The following is a 25,006-nucleotide window of genomic DNA, read 5'->3' on the forward strand; positions in this document are numbered from 1 at the left end:
TATCCTAATTATAAAATCTCAATTATAATTTATAAACAAATAAGATATTATAATTAAGTAATATTTCTGGCTATTTTCTCTGTCCTTCGTCACTTCCTCTGAGAAAGAATCTTAACTGGATAACTGGGGTGCACAATCTGGTCCACCGGGTTAGGTAAGCCGGTAATAGCATAAATCCTGATTTTGAAGTCTCACCAATAAAAAAATTCCTCCTCAAAACATTTTGAAAAATAATGATGATGACAGTGTTTTAGGGGGGGGGTCGTCATTGAACTTAATTTGAAATTCATTTTGGCTCTAAAACTCCTGAGAAATCAAGCACAAGGCGGTGAAACTACAGAATTCATTTGCAGGATCCAAATATCTCTTAGAATAATTACGTTAAGCTGACGGGATTGGAATTAGGATTTGAACTGCTCCAGTTATTATTTTTATTCTTATCCTTACCTACTACTCCAAAATCATGCCCTCAAGAGTAATTATGACTCCAGAAATGACACCACTAGCCATAACTGGATGGACCCCTTATATGGTTAAATCTCAATTGCTCCTTCAAGCCCTTAATATGATCACAAATCAATGTGTCACCCGGCCAAATCAAGAACAATCATGAACTAAAACTGTTCATACCCGCTTTAATCCATACACTTTCCAGGTCCAATAAAATTCGATTATTATGGCGGAAATAAAAGAGGACTTGGGGTGAAGTATAGCAATGATGAGTTGCATGAACTGTGAAAAGGTAGATTTGGCGACCCTTTTACGTTTCAGAGCACTAGCAGGAACGAAATGAACAAGCATGCTGGGGAGTAGTGATGGGGCAAAAGGAAAAAGAAAGGTCTCTAAAATTTCCCTTGCCTAATAATTGATCACCCTGAATCTTTTTTTCCTGGTTAGGCTCTACTTTTTTCTGTTTCTCGTACCTTTTGATTTGTTCCCGACGCTTTCCCTCAATTTGAGGGCCGGTGGGCAGATCTACATTCATTCATGCTGCTCTTTTATGCTTCCATATTCTAAAAAAGTTCAAACTTTATGAAGTATTTCCAAAAATAAATTTTTAAAAAGTGTGTTTTATTATGTGAAATGTGATTGAATGCTTGCATTAGCACCTTTTTTGTTATTCTGTTTTTCACTTTATAGGCTACTTTTTGATGCGTTAATAGCAAATGAGAGGTATATTGTGACTTTAATGATTGATAAGGCATTGATTAATTAAAAGATGGGCGTGAAAAGAGGGGGGGGGGGACATATATTTCAGGAATTGGCCAACAAAGAAAGATAGTGAGGGGAAAAGAGTAAATTCACTGCCCTCACATGCAGAGGTTGAGATGCTCTGTGAAATGGGCAACACAGTGATTACATCAAATAAATCAAACATATGCTAATGTACCTTAAAACAAAAGAAAATTTATACCTACTGTATCCGAAAAAGGAAGGTTGGCCCCCCGCGGGGAGTGTGTCCAGTAAGAAGCTATAGGGCAGTCCTAGATAGCTTGTCCCAGGGGTCATTGCTCATCTTTTGGGAATTGTCAAATGGAAAAGACTGCAAAGAATCGATGGCTTCTCTCCCCCAAGGCTCCAACCCTATCCCCACCCCACCGAAATAAAACAAAAAACTGACGTATTATATTTATTTATTTATTGACCAGCAGACGTATTATATTTATTTAAAACATGTGAAAGTTAAAAAAAAATTATAACAATATTACCAGGAAAAAGGACGCTTGAATATGTCATCTGGTCATGTGCTCTTCTAATTACATTTATAAATTACTTTTAGGGCCTGTTTGGTTTGAGGGGAGGTTTCATCCTCCCCTTATTTGGTTTGATTAAAAAGGAGGGAAGGGGAGAGCATTTAATGATCCCTGTTTGGTTTAAGGAGGGAAGGGAAGGGATGTAATATTAATTTACTATTTTACCCTTATATAGTTTATTATTTTTTATTGATATATTATTAAATTAATTTACATCTTAATTTAAATTATTAATTTAATAAAAATTCAGTCTATCATGTTAATATGTGTATTAAAAAATTGGTTAGTTATTTTTTTATTCTAATTAATATAATAATATATTTAAAATAATCAAATAACAAATTTTATATGCTATAAGAAAAATGAAATTTTATTTTCTTAGACTATCTTTTTTTCCAGCTTTAAAATATATTTATAAATAATATCTTTATAAAAAAACAATTAATTTTATATATTATAATTTTTATTTAATATTTTTTATAATATATTTTTAATTATATAATGTAATTATTTTTATTTTTTTTACTAGGATAATATATTTTTTATTTGAAATAAATTTATAATAATATATTTATGGGTAGAAGTGGAATATTAAAAAAGTCATAAGGCATAATGGTCCAAAATTTTGGCTCCCCTCCAAAAACCCTCAATTTGGAGGGGAGTCAAAATGGGGAGGAGGGGAGGGAGGGGAGGGACATTTTAGCTCCCCTCCCCTCCAAAATTTTAACCAAATGAGGGGAGGGGCTCATTTCCCCTCCCCTCCCCCTCCCCTCCCCTCCCCTCCAACCAAACAAAACCCTTAATATATTTTGATAAAATAAAAAATTTACATTTTATTAATCCTCATTAAATTTATTATTTTTTAATTTATTCATATTAATATACATTATATTCTATAAAAATAATTCAACACAATATAAAATGAAGAGTAAAATTGTATATTTTATATCTAAAAAAATTTCTATCTACTTATAATATGACTAGAAACTTTTTTTTTTCTGCTTTATAATAAAACTCAAGAGTACCACTTAGAATTTCTAAAGTCCTATTTTTATTTATTACACTGAAAGTTATCATTACGATTATTTAACTATTACGGGACTTTTAATGATAATTTTTCTTTATACGTTATAGTAAGTCCCTTTGATTTCTATTGAAAACGATTAAAAATAATATCTTAAAAATTAACACACACATATTTACAAATAATTAATTTATTTACTACTATTTTTAATTATAAATATAAAAATTTATTTGTATTTACACTAAAAATAGGTTTTATATTTAGAACGGATAATATTTATAAATTAATTATTAAGTTTTTATATTTAGGGGAAAAAAAAAAGAGTATTATAATGTGAACAGGCTAGACATGGCAGAGAATCCACCACATGAACAGACGGATGCGAAGGCAAGTAACAACATCCATCCATCAATCACTTTGGACCCATCACACCCACACACACACGCCCACTTTGAACTAATTCGTCTATTTATTGGAATCTCCCATCTTATCAGATCATCTCTAAATTATCAACGCTTTGTACATTAGCACCGGCTGATTATGCTAGCGTTCAATGGATTCTTTTGTGCCCTTTATATTTTTCCCCTTCCTCGCGCCATTCTATAAACGCGACTAACCATACCCTTATGTTATGAAGTCACGATATGATCCCAAATTTGTGCATGTTCAAGTCAACGCACTAACTAAACAATGATCTATGAGCACGTGGAGCTAAGGGATCCAAACGGGTCCAAAAGGAGCTGAAATCAGATTATAACACTTTAACTGCATTTTGCATGAGTTAAAACATTTTTTACATATTTATCTCATACTTTATAAATCATAATAAAAAATTGTTTATAAACTATTTCAATCCCTCCTCACTGGAGCACGATCAGGTGAGGCTGGATCACTTGCCATTGTCCTTTGGAATCGTTAACGAGTGACTATCCCTTCACCAAACCATGTGAGCGAAGATAAGGAGGGAATGAATTGTACAATAATGCAACCCCACGCCCATACAAGCTTCAGGAACTACGAAATATTCTCCCAGTTTTTAATATATGACATAATTATTAAGTTAATTTTGGTTATAAATATAAGATATATTTTTCATATTTATCAAATTTTTTTAAATAATCCTATAAATGTTCCTTTAGCCATAATCAAGTAGAAAAATGAAGAAACATATCAAAAAGATAATTATAGTATTTTAAAAAAAATATATCATATTTTTTATAGCTAAGTAATTTATTTAATTTTTTAAATCTAATCAAATTAGTTAAATATATCTTATATTAAAGATTAAAAGAGTATATTATTATTGGGATTCATGGAGCCACCTTACGCCACTTGTTCTCTAAAATCACCTCAAATCAACGTCCTGCCCAGCTAGCTAGCTAGAGAGAGAACAACCCAAGAGACCCTCCATCTCTCAATCATTGCTGTTCAGATAATTTAGTTCACACATTTAAGAATGAATTTTTCTTATGAAAATATATCTTCCTCTGTCCTACCAAAGCGCCAAGTGGAAAACAGAGGAATTGTTCGTACAGTATATGCATATGGAGATGATGGTGGGAATATGCTTATCGAGCCAGGTCCATGTGGGAATGGGAGAAAGGAGGAGGTTTAAGGAGTATAAATGCAATTTGGTGTTAAACAGGTATGGATTAAAGGGACAAAACAGGAACAGAGGATCTTCCAAATCTCAGTCCACTAATCATTTCACTGATTAAGAATACAGAGGGCATTGCGTTGTACAAAAAGAAGAGAAAGGTACCAACAAAGTGGGAGAAAAGGTGCGGGTTATATGCCAACCCCAAAATTAAAGTTCAGTGAGTTTTAATTAATCACACACACAGAAGAAGAAAAAAGTGAGGGAGAGAGCTGAAGTGTGCATAGTATAATATATGGGTAAGAGGACAATAATGGAAGTAGCATGGGACAGTCTAAAATGGGTTGGTTCCACCAACAGTCTCCTTTTCCACAAAATCTTTGATGTTTGGTCCCACGTATCCTCCCCAGCGTCTTGGACCCATGTTCCTTGTAGCAACTTCTGACACACAGGAAACGACATCAACAGCCAAGATAGTGACGATGATGGTAAATAAAATCATACTATAAATTTGCCAATAAAATTTGACATAGTTGATGAACGGCCAAAACATGTTATGTTCGATGGGGTTCATCCCAGTTTGTGCCGTTCCATAGACCATAATCAGATGACATGAGCATTCTTCCATGTGTGTTGAAGCCAGATGTTGTGCAGGGTTCAAGTATCTGCCTTCGCATGATTCAGAAAAGGCAGAAAAACTTGAAACAAATACTCCCTCTTCGATCCTACATATCATAGAAATTAGAAAACTAATTTTCAAATATTAAAAAAATTAATTATTTGTAAAAAAAAATTAGCATTCAAATATCAAACTTTCTTAGGGTTTAATGTCGTCTCAAAAATTTGAAATTATAGCAACGTTCTCCCCTAACAATTAATATGACTGATAGATTATTTTATATAATTATATAAAACTGTAGTACTTTGGGGGGAATATTTGGTCTATCAACTCCGAATTAGCAAGACTGCAAAAGTACTTGGTCGTTCGTCACCTGGACCACTGAAAAGATCGCCACTTGATCTTTCTTTTCACCTGCCATCATCACAGTATATTACTACTTCTTCTGATTATAATTATAATAACCAGTTGACTAATTTAAAAAAATTAAGTTAGTTATTTATAATAAATAGATGTTGTCTTCTTCAAATATCTTTACTAATTAAGTATTTTAGTTAAAACTATAATTATTAGAAGGATTATCTTGAAAAAAATTGAGTAAATATGAGAGACAAAATGGATTGAAATCTTATATTTAGAATCAACATAAAAATCAAATGGAGACTTATATTAAAGACCGGAGGTAGTATTTCATTCTTCATTTCTCTTGGATTTGTGGATGAAGGGTTCGCAGAGTTACCTTCAAAGTAGGCTTTTAAACAAGTTCACATAAACTAAGATAAAACTCTTCTTACATACTTATTTTTGTATTCAGTAAATCACATTTGAACAACTATTTATAAGCTAATCTAAACAAGTCCAGAGTGATCAGAAGCCAAAACAAATACATATTGCTATGATTTACAAAATAAAAATTGAACACAAAAAAAAAACCTCAAATTAAATGCAAGTATGTAATTGATTAAGGAACGCATTATGCGCGTATGAATTGAGGTGGTTTGTATCAGTACATAATTAATTAACTTAATTTAGGGTCATACACGATGATGTAATATGACATCACGCTAAGGAGACCTTTCTTCATTCTCGTTTATTGCTTTTATGTGAATGTGCGACCTTTCTGCGTTGTAATCATTTTGTGAATGAGAATTAAAAAGAAAAGAATATTTGTGGGGAATGGATTCTCTTTGTGGAAAAGGAATGCAAAGTCGTCCACTTAAAGATGAAGTAAACCAAGCAAACGAATCGGCTTTTATTGGCGTCCCGCAATATAACAACGAACTATAATAGTAACACAGTAATGCACCATTGTGTAATGATGGATGGATATGCATAGGAGTTAGGATTTGGCTATTAAATTGAGAAAAATCATCAAGTGACGTCAACTTGCAGGCTGGATACGTCACACAAGGCGTTCTAGTGCTGTAGTGTTTGTTTGGGATGGCCGTGAGAGAACACTTTTTTCAGTCACCATTTATACACTACTTTTCATATCTTATTTGTAAATTATTTTTAACATGTTTCACAGAAAAACACCTTAAATTTCATTATCTTTTATTTAAAATTCAAAAAATTTTAATTTTATTCCTATTTAACATATATTAAATCTTCTATAAATAAAGTCAACACAATAATAAATTAGAGATAAAATTATATATTCATACAAATAAATTTCTCTCAATGACTTATAAATAGAACTAAAAATTGTCTTCCCTCTGCCCTATAAATACGCGAGGAAGAAAATAGAGAGAATAATTGGCTGTGGAATGAGCAGGCAGAGAATTAAGGGATAGCTGTATTTTGTAAGTGGAAAGGGAATTTTTTTTTTGGGGGAGGGGAGAGTCCGGGTTCAGATAGCGAATATCCCTTTTTGCCAAAAAGGATTTTTTCTTTTTTTGACCAGCGACAAGAAGGAATTAATGCTTCCAGCATGGAAGGAAATATATACACACATATTTACATTCTTGATTATCCGATCTGGATGATCAAGATGTTGCGTTGTCGTGTTATGAAATTGTACGCAGTTGAGGCAGGGATATGCAGTGGGGCGAGGTTGGGTGTCGTTTTCGTGGAGTGGCACATGAGGTGGATGTCGTTTTCAACATTGAGGCACTGACAAGGAACAACCAACGAGTCTGTCACTGCCGCATGGACAATCACGCCAATCTTGAACGCACCACGAACTCGTTTGCAAGAAGCTTGAATTGCTCATTATGCCACATGATTTAGTTATTCCTTGCTAATTTATACATACTCTCTCTGATCCTGCATATAACAGATTTTTTTTAAATACATGGTTTATTCTCATTATTATTATTCTCCATTTTTTCATCATTACATTAATTATCTTGTTTCCTCATTTCTTTTATAAAAAGGAACATTTAAAATAATTACATTTTATACATATTTATTACTTTTCACTCAACTTAATTTTTTATCGAGGTAATTTCGTTTTCATGTCGCACAGAAAGGATCGGAAAAAGTATATGGTATTCAGTTAGTCTTCGTCGTCGTCATTCTCACATTTTACACGCTTTTCCTCTTCCTTCATTTTCATCGTCCTTGTTTATTTTTGCAACCCGTTCATTTTCCATCTTCCCAGGTTCACAAGTTGATATTATGTACTACCTTTTTTTTTTGGACCAACAAATGTCCTACCTAGTTAATTAACTTGAAAGAATTTAAAATTTTAAAAATTATTTTAAATTATTTATATTTGTTTTTTTAAATTAATTGGCTTAATTTATAAACTAATATATAATTTAATGATATATATATAAATGTTTCAGATAAATCATGTACCATATGCTATGTATGCTATAATTAAACAATTTTTTAGTTTTTTTAAAACTCTCTAATTTAGTCAATTAAATTTTATATTAAGATAGGATGTAGCATACACAAAGTTATTTTAATTTAGATTTTTTTACTAGAAAAGTTCGGGACTAGGAAGTTATATAGACGTGTGTGTAATGAACCTATCCATAGTACTACCTCTAATTTTTAATATAAAAATTAGTTTCATTTTCATTTTGATCCTAAATATGATATATCAATTCACTTTATCTCTAATATTTATTTTTATTTTTTTCAAACGGTCTTTGTAATAATAATAGTTCTAGCTAATACACATGATTGGCAAAGATATTTTAAGAAAGATAATATCTATTTATTATAAATAACTAACTTAAATAATTTTTTTAACATGTCAAAATTAATTAACTAGTTTTTATATTAAAAACCAGAGGTAATAATTTTCAAGAAATTCACCTTTCTCTTCCTTTACCTATTGTTGGCCAACTGTTCCCTAGGTTTTTTTGTTTTTAACAAAAAAAATATAAAAACTTGACATGACGAATGTGAAAAACTTGATTAAAGTTTTTCCCTTTTAACAACAAACTCTTGAAAGTCAAGCGTTGCATATTATATATTTTTTACTATAATATAGTATTATCTCCTATCCTTAATAAAATAACTAATTGAATAATTTGAGTAAATTTAAAAAATTTTAAGTTAGTTATTTATAATAAATACATGTTGTCTTTTTTAAAATACACTCGTTAATCAAGTATATTAGCTTTAACGTTTAATGAAACCTCAACATATACAACAATTATAGTGACTATCTTGAGAAAAATAAATAAATATGAGAGAGAAAATAAATTGAGATATTATATTTAAGATTAAATTAAAAGTCAAACTAACTCTTATACTAAAAATCGAAAGTAGTATACTACTTCATGTAACATCATAGATATATGCTAAAGAAAAAGTTTGACAGATAAATCATCATAATAAGGTGTTTAAATATTTCGAAAACATATATGAAGGAGCACTTAGTACTTGGATTTTTTTTTTGCTCCTATATGTTCAAAAAGTTTTATTTCATAATATTTATGCCACGAACGGTTATCCGCTATTAAGTTTGATTGTTAAATACACCGATTAAATTGTATAATTTAACAATCAAATGCAGACAACAGTCAAGATATTTTTGTTACAAAAATAAACTTTCAAAATATACAAGAGTAAAAAAAATTCTAGGTGCTGAGTGTTCATTGATTGATACTTGAAGATATTTAAACACCTTATTCAATCATTAATCATAGTTCATTGTACATAGTTGAAGCGTAGGTTGATGTTTTTTTCCCCCTGCCAGAAGGTGCGTTGATGCTTTAAAACATTGTTATTAATAATTCTTAAAAAAAAAAGAAGGAACTCTGAATGTTTAATGCCGGGTAATGATGCAACCATATTCTATTATGAGGATACCCAGTTGACTTGTAATTTAGAAACCCACAAAAAAACAAGGTAGTAAATACAATCTCCATTAATACCTTTTTGAAGGAAAAAAAACAACTTGACAGCCTTAGAAGTCGTGAAATCATGCGTAAAAGTGCGTGCGCTTCCCCACAACAATTGAACACGCCTAATAAAGCCAATATTTAAAGCAATGATTTAATTTTATTAATTAATAATTAATCGTTCCCAGAAGAGGCGCCTTCCAGTCCTAGTTAGCATAAACAGAAAGTCCATTCGAATTATAAGGAGGCTCATCACAATCACCTTCACCTGCCACCCACCCATTCATGTTTCAATAATAACAATACACACATTGGCATAGGAAAAGGGCAACGTGCTTCTGGTTTAAAAAAAAAAAAAGGGGGGCAACATGCTGCGGAAATGTAAACGTGTGAGAATGAATTATCAATGGAGGTGAAAAAATTGGAGGGTGCTGGGAATTAAAATACTATATGAACCCTGAAATGATTGGCTGGTGGAAGCCATTTATTTAATTAATAACAAGCCACGTAAAGTGAAGTTAAATTCAAACATGTAGAGCCAGTGACTGACTGGCCGGCCCTGTAAAAACCTGACAACACAAGACTTACCCGTTCACCCCACCTCGTAGTCCTTGACACTGACCACACGATGCATCTAATCTGACTCTGGCATTCGAATTACCCTCTTCCCAGGCAATTCTCATCCATGGATTGAAATGATGCTCAGTTGCTGGTCCCAAAAAAAAAATAGAAATGATGCTCAGGGCCGTGGAATTCGGGATTTTCAAGGATTTTCCTTTGGAGTTATTTGAGCTTTTTAATCATAATTTATAAAATATAAGCTAAGTGTACGATGATGTTTCAGTTTAAGCAGATATGCTTATAAGCACTTGTAACTTCAAACATCTCCTACCAATTAAAATTTAAAACACGTTTAGACTGAATAAACGTGACAAATGATGATTAAATTGAGTTTTTAATGGACTGGTTCTGTACAATTCAAACACATCAATACTCTCACCATGTGAACTTTGGCATTCCATTACTTTTGGCGTTTTAGTTTAACAAACGTATTTCTAATGAATTGAAAAACTGGATGCGCAGTATTTTAATTTTAATTTTTACTACATTTGAAAGTTGAAACTACATTAATTAATCATTAAAAAGGAAAAGCTTGAAAATTAGTGAGTGATTTTCTCAATGCAGCTGAGTTGAGTCGGTAACGAAAGCGTAATGGATTCACAAAGAATCTCGAGGTTAACTTGAGATTGATAACTGTTACTATATACTATGAGAATTATTTAATTTAATTAGAAATAATTTGAATTCAAATTATTCAGTCACCTGAGCACGCACGTCATAAGTTCATAGTCATATCATGCCCACTGAATACTTCTATACGTAACATAGATCATGATCTTATGGCATATCGGTGATATTAATTTATTCTTATAGTATTATAAATTATGATTATTGGCATTTTTATTATTAATCAATACCATATGCTATCATTTAAGTCACTTTATTCACGTCTTCTCATTTTTTGGCTAGTCATCTTTCCCAATTAAAAACAATGATACAGTAAATTTATAATTTCGAATTTACGATTTAATATTGCAATTATTATGGGTGAAATTAGCAACTTGGGACTCTAATGCGAAATGTTTATATATCGTTGTTGTTTATATTTGATGGGTTGGGGGGCATGGGGATGCGCAAATTAAATGAACATGTGGCATTTATGATGATATTTATTTAAGAGTATAGTGACGTTGAAGCGAGTTTCACATATATTAGATAGTTTTAAAGAGACGGGAACGAAACACTATGACCTTAATTCCAACGCCATGTTTTCTAGCAACACCGGTTAGGATATACAGTGCTCCCTCTGGCTCAAAATATAAATCAAATTTTATTCATTTATGTTTATTAAGAAACTAATTAAAATCAATTTAAAATAATAAATATGTAAAGCATATATTTGTTTTTGCTAATATATTTTTATTAATTAAGAGAATAAGTAAAAGATGTAATAAATGAATTAAAAAGGGAAGAGAATATATTTGGGTAAAATTGGAAAAAACTCATTAAATGTTTGAACAGAAGTGAATGTTATCTTATAAAAAAATTAATATTTTTAAGAAACTTTAGCTTATACTACCTCCGGTCCTTAATATAAGACCCTGTTTGATTTTTATTTTGGTCAAAAATATAAGATCTCAATTCACTTTGCCTCTCATATTTATATATATTTTTCAAAGTAGCCCTTCTAACAATGATAGTTCTAATTAATACACTTAATTAGTAAGGATATTTTAGAAAAGACAACACCTATTTAAGACAAATAACTAACTCAACTTACTTTCTCAATCTCTTCAAATTAGTCAATTAGCTCTTATAATTAAGACTGGAGGTAGTATTTTGAATTGGAGGCAGTACTATTTATCTTAATTTTAACGTCATCTTAAAGCAATGAAATGTTTTAGTGAAGGTATTTGGAAATTTTTAAGCCATACATACGAACGTAAATAAATCTGTCTTTGATCTGCCTTTGATACAGTTGGTTCATAATGGGTATGATTTCGTCGAAAACATCGTGAAGTTAGCTATTTTTAGCTGGTAAAAAAAAAAAAGAGAAGCTATTTTTAAATATGATATTCCATTTCAATCGTCATCAACCGTCAGCATGGAATGTCAAAATGATTAAAAAAAAAAGGCATACTGTTTATACGGGACAACCAATACTTGGATTAATTTCAAGCACACCTTTTTTTTTGGCCAAAGATTAATTTCAAGCACGTCAATCCTAGCTTTTCAACCAGAAAAAAAAAAACCCTGGCTGTCTCCAATGTCAATGAGAAAAAACTTTTGCCCATTTCCCCAAATATCAGCAGGTGTGTTGCAGGAAAAAAATTTAATTTTAAATATAAGCCATTTAAATTTTTATTGAAAAAAAAGAGAGATGAAAATAATTTATAAATATTGAGAGTAAGAGAACTTTAATAAGAATAAAACTAATTTTTTTATCAATTTAATATATTTATTAATATGTAAGAATATATTACAAGTAATTTATATTAAAGACTCTGAAAAAATGAATAGTAAAATTCACTGGTTGATACTGCTAGGCTGCTAGCTGTTAACAAGGGTTCATGGATTAGGGCAAAATAAAACCGAAAATCTTACACATACACCCAAATATTATGACCGTCCTGTCCATCGTTCAAACCTAGCTGTCATTTCCAATACTTTCATGTACTATTCTAATATTATTTGTATTATATTTTAAACATATTTTATAAATTAAGAAAAATTTTGAATTACATTAACTCTTTGTTAACATATAATAGTTTTTTAATTTTATTCTTATTTATTATATATTTTTCAAAAGAAAAAACCATTTATAATATAATAAATAATAAAATAATATATTTATCCAAAAAATTTAATAAAATGATTTATAAATAAGATTATAAAGAATTTTTTTTGTCTACTTTATAAATAAGAACGAAGGATTATATTATCTTCCTGCTCTTTTATCGTTCCCCACAGCTTCACACACATACACAATATTATATATATATATATATAAATTTTTAGTTATTCCAGTATATTACCTCTGGTTCTATTTGTCATATTTCATCTGTAATCTACAAACAAAATTTTATAAATAAGACATGAGGTAACATATCTTAATTTTTTCTGTGAGTAGCCCAAGTGCGTTTTAAGAAGGCAGATTCCACCTTACTTTATTATCATATTCATTCGGTCCTCTCGTTACATGTTTCCTTGAGAGCCAGATCAGGGTCAACTTGATACCATATTTCAATATAATTCAAATGAACTTTCATGAGTTCCATCACATTGCAATGTTTTTAATTTGTTCGCCTGCATATTTCATTGCAACGCCCTACCTTTTTTTTTTTTTCCCAGAGATAAACTTTATATGTGATTAATAAATAATATAGTTTTTTTTAATAAATATTACGTTATTTTTTTTGGGCCAAAAATCACATTATCACATTTGAAGTACTACAACCTTTTGACTGGTGAAAAAGAAAGAAAGAAACGCCGGAAAGGAAAGAAGTACCGACATTTTATTAAAGGACACAATCCTATCCTTAATTTAATACGTACGTACGCGTGGGCGTTTCCCGCCAATGGTTCGCACCCGGGTCATAATCATAGTCTAATTCCTTTATTTAGTATAATATGATTTTTTTTATAACAGTATAAAATGATTTAATCAACGCAGTAATATTACATTTACACGTCATCAACATATACATTGCAGTTTAATGAATTTTTACTAAGATAAATAGATGTTATAGTTAAATGAACTTTGTTTAATAAAAAAATTGAACTTAAAATTGTCCACAGCAAATGCATTGAACCGGTGTAAAATGAAAAATCTAGTTTTTGCCAACGAAAAATCTAGTTATTCGAACGGAAGGACGACTCCTGACACTGTTCACGACAGTAAAATACTAAAATGAAATCTCACTAGAATCTTTTGATTTTAAAATCATTTAAAACTGTAAAATCCTTCCAAAATCCCAACTCAGCTATCTTTTTTCTGCCTCAGAATTTCGAACTCACTACTCACTACTCAGTACTTGCCCAGTTCTCCATTCTCTCACCTTCTTGCTCTGTAGCAGAGCACTCAGAGTCTCAAACTCTCTCTCTCTCTCTTCTTCTGCAAATAAATTCATCCCTGAGCAACGGTCTGTTTCTTCATTCCTTTGCTTTTGCCACAATGCTTCCCCTGTTCTTTCTACTGTGTTTTCTCTTCCCGCCTCCCTCTGTCGTCTCTCTCAACCAGGATGGTCTCTACCTCTACAAATTCAAGCTCTCCATGAATGATCCTGACTCTTCCCTCTCCTCCTGGAATGACGGCGACGCCCACCCCTGTTCATGGTCCGGCGTCACCTGCGACCCCACCAACACCTCCGTCACCGGGCTTGACCTCTCCAGCTCCAATATCGCGGGCCCACTCCCTGCTTCCATTCTCTGCAACCTCACCAACCTCACCACCCTCATCCTCTACAATAACTCCATCAACGACGCCCTCCCCTCGGAAATCTCTCTCTGTCGCAGTCTTGTTCGTGTTGACCTCGCCCAGAACCTTCTCACCGGTGCTCTGCCCCCCATCTTATCGGATCTTCCTAACCTCCGGTATCTAGACTTGACCGGCAACAACTTCTCCGGCCTCATACCCGATTCCTTTGCCAACTTTCAGAAGCTCGAGGTACTCTCACTCGTCTACAATCTTCTAGAAGGAACCATTCCCGCTTCTCTCGGAAACATTTCCTCCCTCAAGATGCTCAACCTCTCTTACAACCCGTTTTCTCCGGGTCGGATCCCTCCAGAGCTCGGCAACCTGACGAATCTCGAGGTCATGTGGCTCACACAGTGTAACTTGGTTGGCGTGATTCCTGAATCGTTCGGCAGGCTGAAGAAACTCAGGGATTTAGACCTGGCGTTGAACAATCTCGATGGTTCGATTCCCAGTTCTCTCATTGAGATGACGAGTTTGAAGCAGATTGAGTTGTATAACAACTCTTTGTCCGGTGAGTTGCCTCGGGGAATTGGAAACCTCACGGCATTGAGGCTAGTGGACGTAGCCATGAACCGGTTGAGTGGGACGATTCCAGACGAGTTGTGTCGGCTACCACTGGAGAGCCTTAACCTTTACCAGAATCAGTTTGAGGGTGAGTTGCCGGAGAGCATAGCTGACTCACCGAATCTTTATGAACTCAGATTGTTTGCTAACAAACTGACCGGAAAACTGCCTGGTAATCTCGGAAAGAATGCTCCTTTGAGGTGGGTTGACGTTTCGAACAATCAATTTTGGGGCGAAATTCCGGCGACTCTGTGTGACAACGGGAAATTGGAAGAGCTTCTGATGATATACAATTCGTTTTCTGGTAACATCCCGCCGAGTTTGGGCAGGTGTCGGAGTTTGATGCGTGTCCGGCTCGGTTTCAATCGGCTGTCCGGTGAAGTCCCGGCGGCTATTTGGGGGCTTCCACATGTGTATCTGCTTGAACTCACTCATAACTCATTTTCTGGTTCAATCGCTAAATCTATTGCTGGTGCCGGGAATCTCTCGTTGTTGTCTCTATCTAAGAACAATTTCACCGGACAGATCCCTGAAGAGGTTGGATGGTTAGAGAACCTTGAGGAATTCTCTGGTGATGATAACATGTTCAATGGATCATTGCCTGCTAGTATAGTGAATCTTGGGCAGCTTGGGACTCTTGATCTTCATAACAATAAACTTTCAGGTGAGCTTCCCAAGGGAATTCGATCCTGGAAGAAACTCAATGAGCTTAATCTGGCAAATAATGAGATCGGTGGAAGTATTCCTGACGAAATTGGGAGTTTGTCCGTGCTAAATTTTCTTGATCTTTCCAATAATCAATTTTCCGGGAAAGTTCCTCTTGAATTGGAGAATTTGAAGCTCAATAGGTTAAATATGTCTTACAATCATCTCTCTGGAGAACTTCCTCCTCTGTTGGCGAAGGATATGTACATGACAAGTTTTCTGGGTAATCCTGGTCTGTGTGGCGATTGGAACAGTTTATGTAATGGCAGAGATGAAGCTAAGGCAAGAGGGTATTCTTGGTTGCTTCGAATTATTTTCATCATTGCTACTGTTGTCTTTGTTGTAGGCGTTGTCTGGTTTTATTTCAAGTATAAGAACTTTAGAAAGGCCAAAAGAGCCATTGACAAATCAAAATGGACATTGATGTCATTCCATAAACTGGGTTTCAGTGAAGATGAAATTCTGAGTTGCCTTGATGATGACAGTGTGATAGGTAGCGGATCATCTGGGAAAGTTTACAAGGTTGTTCTTAGCAATGGGGAGGCCGTTGCTGTAAAGAAGCTGTGGGTAGGCATAAAAAAAGACATGGAGAGTGAGGATATTGAAAAAGGTGGTGTTCAAGACAATGTTTTTGATGCTGAAGTTGAAACCTTGGGTAAAATTAGGCACAAAAACATAGTGAAGCTTTGGTGTTGCTGCACCACAAGGGACTGCAAGCTCCTAGTTTACGAGTACATGCCAAATGGCAGTCTCGGCGATTCACTTCATGGAAGTAAAGGTGGGTTGTTGGACTGGCCAACAAGGTATAAGATAGCCCTTGATGCTGCTGAAGGTCTCTCTTATCTGCATCATGACTGTGTTCCTCCAATTGTTCATAGAGATGTTAAATCCAACAATATCTTGTTGGATGGTGACTTTGGTGCGAGAGTGGCTGATTTTGGTGTAGCCAAGGTTGTTGAAACCAATGGGAAAGGAACCAAATCCATGTCTTTCATTGCCGGCTCTTGTGGATACATTGCGCCAGGTTGGTTTTATTCGTACCTCTCACTATTAAAACTTGTGCTTAAACTATGATTTAAATATTTTCGTTGGTTAGAATGTACATGATTCATCTGAACACCGAGTTGGAACCAAATTTTCAAAACTTGTTTTGCTTGGCTAAATGATTCTTCTTTATTTGGATATGCAAATGTAACACTTAAGTACCATGTTCTAGTTGTGTTCTGAAAGAATTAGAGCTTTACATGATGAAATTTGCATTCTTTGATTGTAAACAGAATATGCATACACACTGAGGGTGAATGAGAAGAGCGACATATACAGCTTTGGTGTGGTGGTACTTGAGTTGGTGACCGGAAGGCGACCGGTTGAGCCAGAGTTTGGGGAAAAGGATTTGGTGAAGTGGGTTTACACCACCTTGGACCAGAAAGGAGTGGACCATGTGATCGACTCGAGGCTGGATTCTTGTTACAAAGATGACATATGCAAGGTTCTTGACATTGGCCTCATGTGCACTAGTTCTCTTCCCATCAACCGCCCTGCCATGAGAAGAGTGGTCAAGATGCTGCAAGAGATGGGCTCAGAGAACCAAACCAAGTCTATCAGGAAGGATGGCAAGTTGTCCCCTTATTACTGTGACGATGCCTCAGATCATGGGAGTGTAGCCTAATTCTAGTTCTTCTAATTGACTAGAGTTAGATAGCTTTGTTCCAGAAAAAAGGGAGTTTTAAGCCCTTTTTAACTCCACAGAATTTGGAAGAAAGAGACCTAGATGGTCTTCTTAACATAATGAAATGGACGTTTAATTCTGTCAAGAAGTCTCCGCTTTCCACTGTTTAAAGATGTGTTATTTCGCAGGATTGGATTAGGTCTAAGGATTGTAAAAAATCAGTGGCTTCGAATGGGCTACTCACCACAGTAAATGTCAGTTGAATCCCCAGGATTGGTACTAATGTCAGTTCTACAATTCTATATCTAATAACATCTTAGAAGTTTGATGAATCTACAACTTGGCAGAACTAAACCGACTTATATTTCTAGTTCCTTAAGTATCATTTCAGTATATCGTCGAGGTTAGAAAGGAGCAGAGGGAATGAAGGGTAAATGGTTGTAGTGTTGTACTGTGGATGCCTGCCTGCAAATAATAAAGTCAGTCTCAGGCATGGGCTGGGAACAGCTAGCTATGATAAGTATAGGTATGATAAGTATATATTCATACGGGTAAGGATTCATACAGGTAAGGATTAAATGAGGGTAGTTAGGTGTCTCTCATTTATGAGTTGCAAGAATTTCATCCGCCTGTGCTACCCCTGCTATGCATATATTGAAACCTCAGGTGTTATGTATCCTTTGGGAAAAGGACTATGACTCAGTCCATCTATTATCATATGAGTACGGACTACCAATCCCATCCAAACAAGTTACATTTTGGTGCTTTTGAATGAACGCTCTTTTGCTTCTACTCAATTTATGATTCGTTCCGTGTCAACCACTGTACTGTACTGAATTCTGCGTCAACCATTTATGAGGGAGGAGGCTTCTTGCTTAATTAAAGTCCTCACTACAACTGGCTACAATGGAATGAGCAACTCTTGTTACTTTCTTCTTTGCTTTTCCTTTGGTGATCACTACACCCACAGCGGAATAATGGAGTATAGCTTAGACGAACTTTTCTCAGTTCATCTTAACAACTTCACCCAACCCCAGCTTTGACCGTTTAAAAATTCCTCAGCGGTTGCTCAGCGGATGTAACGATTTGTTCAAATTGAGTGTTGGAGGTAATTCATCTTTAAATTGTAGCTACCTCCCTTTATACAGTAATTTAATACTCCTTCCGTTTCTTATTATAAGAGACGAATAACCGAATTACGTTGATAAAAAAACAGTTAAAATTAGTTAAAAACAATCAATATGTAAAAAATATAATTTTTTTTAAAAATATCCTCATTAATAAGGAGAGAGAGCATGAGAGAGAACAATTAAATTATTGAAAGAAAGAGAAGTGGGAGGGAGAGAGTGAGTTGGAGACAATAAATATGGGTAAAATAGGAAATCAACGCAAAAAAGTAGAGACAACTTTTAAGTGTCTCTTATAAAGAGAAACATGCCATAAGCATCAAATGTTTCTTATAATAAGGAATAGAGAGAGTACTTTTGATTGGTCACCTCGCTTTTATCATTCCTCAGCAAGATAGCAACCTTGTTCACATCCTCCATCAAGCGATGCATGCAATAAGATTAGGGAAAATTAATATGTTGGTCCTCATAGTATAATCAGATTTTGAATCAGGTCCCTCAATTTATTTTTCTTATTGGATCCTTTTGCTTCACTATCTTCAAGATATAAGTCCTTCCATTAACAAGTTTCAAACACCGTTAATACAGAGGATGTATGATGAGGCAACAAATCATAGCTTTATCTTCGAATTCACCATGACCAATTCGAAGACATTGAGAAGGAGAAGGAGGGGGCTCCTTCTTCAACTGGGTCTATTTCTTCATCAGTATCGGCACTCTCATCTGTGCTTTTGTGGATCCAGGACAATGTCAGGTGAGGATTGGGGTTCGGCATTCCGACGGTGGCAATGGCCATCATGATAGTTTGCTTCTTTTCGATCGGGCTTTAGACTGAGGCTGATAGAGTCTACCGATGGATCTATAAGGTCAACCATATTTGTATCTGCTTGTTTAGCTCGACCATATTTCTTGTATTTTCCTGTTTGCCTTTTGTTTTGTGTAATATGGATTCACACTTTAACAGGCAAAATTTCTGTTTGTGTGATATTGATTCACACTTCAACAAGCAAAACAAAAATCTTCTTATTAGAACATGAAATTTGCACTCCTAGAAAATTTTCACTTTCATAATTAGTCTGGGTGTGGTTTCTAGTTATTAGGTGCTTTGATTCTAGCGGCTTCGCATCTTTCATATTGTTAGATTTTTGGGCTTGGATCCGCCCTTGATGGGCCGGATTATTTGACCGGTATAAAGAGAATATATCAGTCAAATATCCAAGCGATATCATGATATGTTTGACTTGGTCAAACATCCTGAATCATATCCAATCGGTTACGATATAAATCTAATTAATTTATATTAAATTAATTAATTTATATTGTATAGATTAAATATATATTAAGTATATATATTTAGAATTAATTAAGATTGATTCTGGATTTGAATTCAAATATCATGATATTATGAGATAAGGATATATTATATCTTATCTCAGATTTTATCTGATGGGCTCAGTGGATATTTTTATGCTACCCAAAATATCCCTGACAAAAGCTATAAATAGAGGCTTCCCCCCATCAGTTCAAATCACTCCAGTAGTAGAGCTTTCCTACTATCTCTCTCTCTCTCTTAATTTTCTTTCTTGCAAAAGTGGTGCTCTGCTGTGCACTTAAAAGCTCAGACTTTTATAGTCTAGCTTAAGCGTGAGCTAAGGAGATCCGACCGACCCGACCCGAGATCCGACCCGGTATGTTTTCGATCCATTCTCCAATTTTCTAACATTGGCATCAGAGCCGAGATGTTCTTGAGGCTCTCAATATATGTGTGCATATATATTACACGCTCATTTTTTTTCCGCTGCACCGTGAATATGCCGTATGCCATTCGAACTGAATATGCTTGTGTTTTAAACTCAAATACACACTCCGTTTATATAAGTGAAGTTCGAAAACATTACTTGTTACTCCGTAAGATTTAAAAACGTGATCGAAGTCTATTTTCTGGAGCTTCCAACGTCGGCCGTTCGAACCTTGTTTTTGGGTCTTTAAAATTGATGTTTTTTAAAGAAAATAAACCCATAGAGTTGTAGAGCACGAAAATACGAGTCCATAGACACTAAAATGCATAAAACGGAGCTCGGAGGAGGAAGATACGGCGGTTCGAAAATGGCGGGTCGCGACGGACCCGCCGGAGCTCCAGCCGGATCTGGGGCGACCCGGCTGGAGGTCAGGGACGACCTGACCAGCCCAAAACGGCGTCGTTTTGGGCTGGCCAGGACGCAGCGTTTCACTTTAAGTGAAACGCTGCGTTTCGGGTCCGTGGACCCGGATCTCCCTGGAAGTCGGGTCGGTAGACCGACCCGACCGACCTTTTTTTAAAAAAAAATTTTATTTTAAAAAAAATAATAATAAATATTTTTTTTTGAAATTTTTTTTGAAATAAAAAAAAAATTTTCTGAAATTTTTTTTGGACGCGCCATGTGGGCGCGTGGGGTCCACCTAGGGACCCTTTGGTCATAAAAAACACATATATAGACTCCTTGAGACGTGAGGAATCAAATAGGACAGGTCAAGTGACGGCGAGAGGCCGGAAAGGCGGCGCGTGTATGACACGCGCCGGTCCCGAGAGTGGGCGATCCTAGCTCTTTTAAAAAAAAAAAAATTTTTGCTTGTTGGGGCGCGTGAGGGCGCGTGAGGGACTATTTTTGAGCCCTGTTTGACCTGAAACATTTCTAAAATCATGAGCTATGAATTAATACATTATGTGCTGTTTTTTTGTGACTTTTTGGGTATGAAAAATAGCAAATAAATGTTTTGAATATTTATTTTATATTTTTCTTAACTTGTTCTTTTTGGGTTTAGGAAATGGCCAACTCAAACTCAAATTCTAACTCCTCTTTTGGAAAATATCCAACTTATTCTCCACTTTCTGATGCTCCGAAATCTTCAAATAATTATGCTGCCGAAAGTACAAATAAAAGAAAAGCGCCTCAATCACAAGTAAACTCTAATGTACCTGAGGGGAGCAGTGGTAAAAGGAAATGTGTTCCTACCAACAAGAGGAAGAAGTCTGCAGACCCAAGGACATAAATTTAATAGAAAAGATAGCAGAAAAGCATGCTGATGAATACAAGCATCAAAAGTGCCTATTTTCAAAATTGAATTATTATGCTAAACAAATTGTCAATGAGCAAGACGCACTCTTTTTCTCAAATATTGCAATCCAGTACAGAGAGGAACTGGCAAGGAGGGGACACATATTTAGTGAAGCATTTTTTAAACAATGTCTCTGTAGATGCTGGAAAGGTGTTAAAGAGAGTTTGAGAGAACAATGATAAAATATATCATGAACGAATGAGTTTTTGTTCACATTTATATTTCTTTTCATTTGATGTTTACTCTTGAGACTTCATTTTTGGAATTATCCAATTTTTTTGTAAACATTCATGCTTCAATAAATAAAGTTTTTTATTTTTCAAATGCTTTATTTGAGTGGGAGTTTCATGAGGAAAACTCCAAATTGGGGATATGTTCAAGGAAAGTCAAAGGTAAGAAAGGTAAGAGACTAACCAGGAGTAATGGGATGGGAGCCAACCTAGTTGTCTCCTGATCATGAAAATGGTGAGACTCTTACCCAGGCGACCTATGACCTACTTGAATAAAGTGTGTATATTGCATACCATACTAAAATGCATTGTTGTCTATGTGATAGCACGATGTCTCAAAGAGGAATCAAGTCCATTATAGCTGACCTCGTAGGAGGTGACAAGCTGAACGGAGACAATTACAGCAGTGTGGCGTCGAAGATATCGTATGTCCTCGAAGAACAAGAAGTCACTGATGTGGACTACTTTTCTTCCAGAGCCTGAGGCAAATGCATCGCGAAGGGACCAGGACGGCTACGCGGCCTGGAAAAGAAGGGACACTATCGCCAGAATAACCATGCTGAGTGCCATGACTGACGATGTGTTGGTGCAATTCGAAACACACCCTTCCCCTCTGCCATGTGGGCAGCGCTGAAATCCGAATTTGACGGTACCTCTGCTGCGAGGCTTAGGAGACTCACCGTCAAACTTGATAATTTCAAGCTGGGTCCTAACACTCCCATAAGGCATCACCTAAGGGCAATGCAGAACTTAATCAGGGAGCTTAAGGAAGCCGGAGGCGCCTATCTGATGAGCAACAGATTCAAGCTGTCATGAGATCTCTCCCAGCAAGTTGGGATACCATGAAGCACACCATTACTCATAATGAGAGTATAAAAACCTTTGCTGATGTAGCTCGCCACCTCCAACTGGAGGATGATCGGATGGAAACTGTGAAGCCTGTCAGTAAGGCATATTTAACTGAAGGAAAGGGAGGGACAACCTCCCAAAACCAGTCCAAGAGAAGCAAAGGCTCTCAAAATAAGAAAGGCGCCCTAAAGTGAAGAAGGGAAAGAGTCCTTCAAGAAAGGCAAGAAACCTGCAAAGAAGCGGAACATAGCAACCATCAAATGCTATGCTTGCCAACAAAAGGGACATTATGCCAAGGACTGCCCTGAGCAGAAAAAGGTATTGGATTCAGATTCAATACATTTCTCTTATGTTTCTAGCACTGCGTTTATTGCTGAAACTAATCCTGTTTGGGTTATAGACTCAGGGGCCACAGACCACGTGAGCAAGGATCGTGGGAACTTCACAGAATTTCGTCGGTTACCAGCAAGAAGCAGATGGCTTTATGTTGGGAACAACGCGAGAGTAGAAGTCAAAGGGATCGGTACTTGTGAGCTGACCCTGCATGGAGGAAGGACCCTAGTCCTGCGCAAATGTCCTCTACGCTCCGGAAATCCGACGAAATCTTGTGTCTGTTATTTCCTTAGTTAAATTTCATTTAATGTCTTTTTTCATGATTTCACAGTAGACATTTCGTATGGGACCAATTTTCAGTTTCTGGTTATGTTTCGGATGGTTTCTTTGTTTTAGAAAATTTCAATGATAATTTTTCTAGTTCTTGCTATGCGCTTTCTTCCGATGTCAATTACGATATATGGCACGCTAGATTAGGACATATTGGTCAAGAACGCATGACCAAACTGGCAAAAGAGGGTTTGCTAGGAAACGTGTCCAAAAAGGAAATGTCTCTGTGTGAACATTGCCTTGCTGGCAGAGAGCACAAGGAAGCTTTCGGAAAGGCAACCAGGGCTAACCATCCTCTTGAATTGGTACACTCTGATATTTGCGGACCAATGAGTGTTAGGGCACGTCACGGAGCATGGTATTTTATTACCTTCATCGATGATTCTTCCCGATATGGCTATACTTACCTGATTTCCCACAAATCTGAGGCATTAGAGTGCTTTAGAAATATCTCAATCTAGTGGAAAATCAGCTAGGTTCAAGAATCAAAGCCTTAAGAACTGACCGAGGCCGAGAATACCTCTCTGATCAGTTCAAGGAGCTCTGTGAAGAAAGGGGCATTGTTAGGCAACTAACAATCCCTGGCACTCCTCAACAGAACGGAGTTGCTGAAAGGAGAAATAGAACTCTCCTCGATATGGTTAGATCAATGATGGCACAAGCTGAGCTTCCAACCTCATATTGGGGAGATGCTCTTTTAACTGCCACATTCATACTTAACCGAGTGCCTTCTAAATCAGTCACAACAACCCCTTATGAATCATGGACAAACCGCAAACGGATCTAAGCATCCTAAGACCATGGGGGTCAGCGGCCTATATTCGTGATTCTTCCCATAAATATGACAAGCTAGAACCAAGGGGCAAAAAGTGTATCTTCATAAGATACTCTGAGAACTCTAAGGGGTATGTCTTCATTGGTGAAAATGATGACGGCTCAGTGACTGAGATAGAGTCAAGGGACGCAACATTCATAGAACCGAATATCCTAGCAGAGGGAGTATTGATCGAACAAGCCGTCTTTATGAGGATGATGGCAATGAGGTACAACAAAGTGTTCCTCAGTCTACTGATCCGAGTGGGAGGGTTGAACCATTTTCACAACAAGGTTTAACCCAGTCACAGGAAGTAAGTCCTGCAACTACCCCACTTAGGAGAAGTAACAGAGACAAAACTCCTAAGAGACGCTTCTCAATTGAAGGAGCAACCTTCATCGTTAGTCCAGAACACGATGAAGAAGACCCCGTAAGTGTTAAAGAAGCACTAACAGGACCTGCTAAGGAAAAATGGCAGAAGGCCTTACAAGAGGAAATGGATTCCATGGAATCCAACCAAGTATGGGAATTAGTTGATCTACCACCTGGCCGAAAGGCAATTGGGAGCAAGTGGGTTCTCAAGTACAAACGTAAGGCTGATGGATCAATTGATAAACCCAAAGCAAGGTTAGTTGCCAAAGGGTATACACAACGGGAAGGAGTGGATTACGCAGACACCTTCTCACCTGTTGTACGTTTCAACTCGATACGACTGATACTGGCTTTAGTAGCAAGTTTAGACTTAGAGTTACATCAGATGGATGTAAAAACCGCCTTCTTTAAATGGAGAAACTAGATGAGGAAATCTATATGGAACAGCCTGAGGGCTTCATACAGAAAGGGAACGAACAAAAGGTTTGTAAACTATTGAGATCCATTTATGGACTCAAGCAATCATCTAGGCAGTGGCTACTTAAGGTTCCACAAAGCTATAAGCTCCTATGACTTTGAAA

General features: G+C 35.7%; 1 protein-coding gene across 1 annotated transcript; it reads left to right on the top strand.

Moving 5' to 3' along the window:
• The first annotated feature begins 13,901 nt into the window (after positions 1-13,901).
• Positions 13,902-17,610, top strand: LOC114734128 (receptor-like protein kinase HSL1). The gene is made up of 2 exons (XM_028921664.1): positions 13,902-16,629; positions 16,883-17,610. The coding sequence occupies exons 1-2, from the start codon at positions 14,034-14,036 to the stop codon at positions 17,272-17,274; spliced, it is 2,988 nt and encodes a 995-aa protein (XP_028777497.1). The 5' UTR covers positions 13,902-14,033; the 3' UTR covers positions 17,275-17,610.
• Positions 17,611-25,006: the final 7,396 nt, after the last annotated feature.

This window comes from Neltuma alba, unplaced genomic scaffold (genome assembly GCF_004799145.2).
Source record: "Neltuma alba isolate B1F8T4 unplaced genomic scaffold, ASM479914v2 tig00013077_pilon, whole genome shotgun sequence".
Lineage (NCBI taxonomy): Eukaryota > Viridiplantae > Streptophyta > Magnoliopsida > Fabales > Fabaceae > Neltuma > Neltuma alba.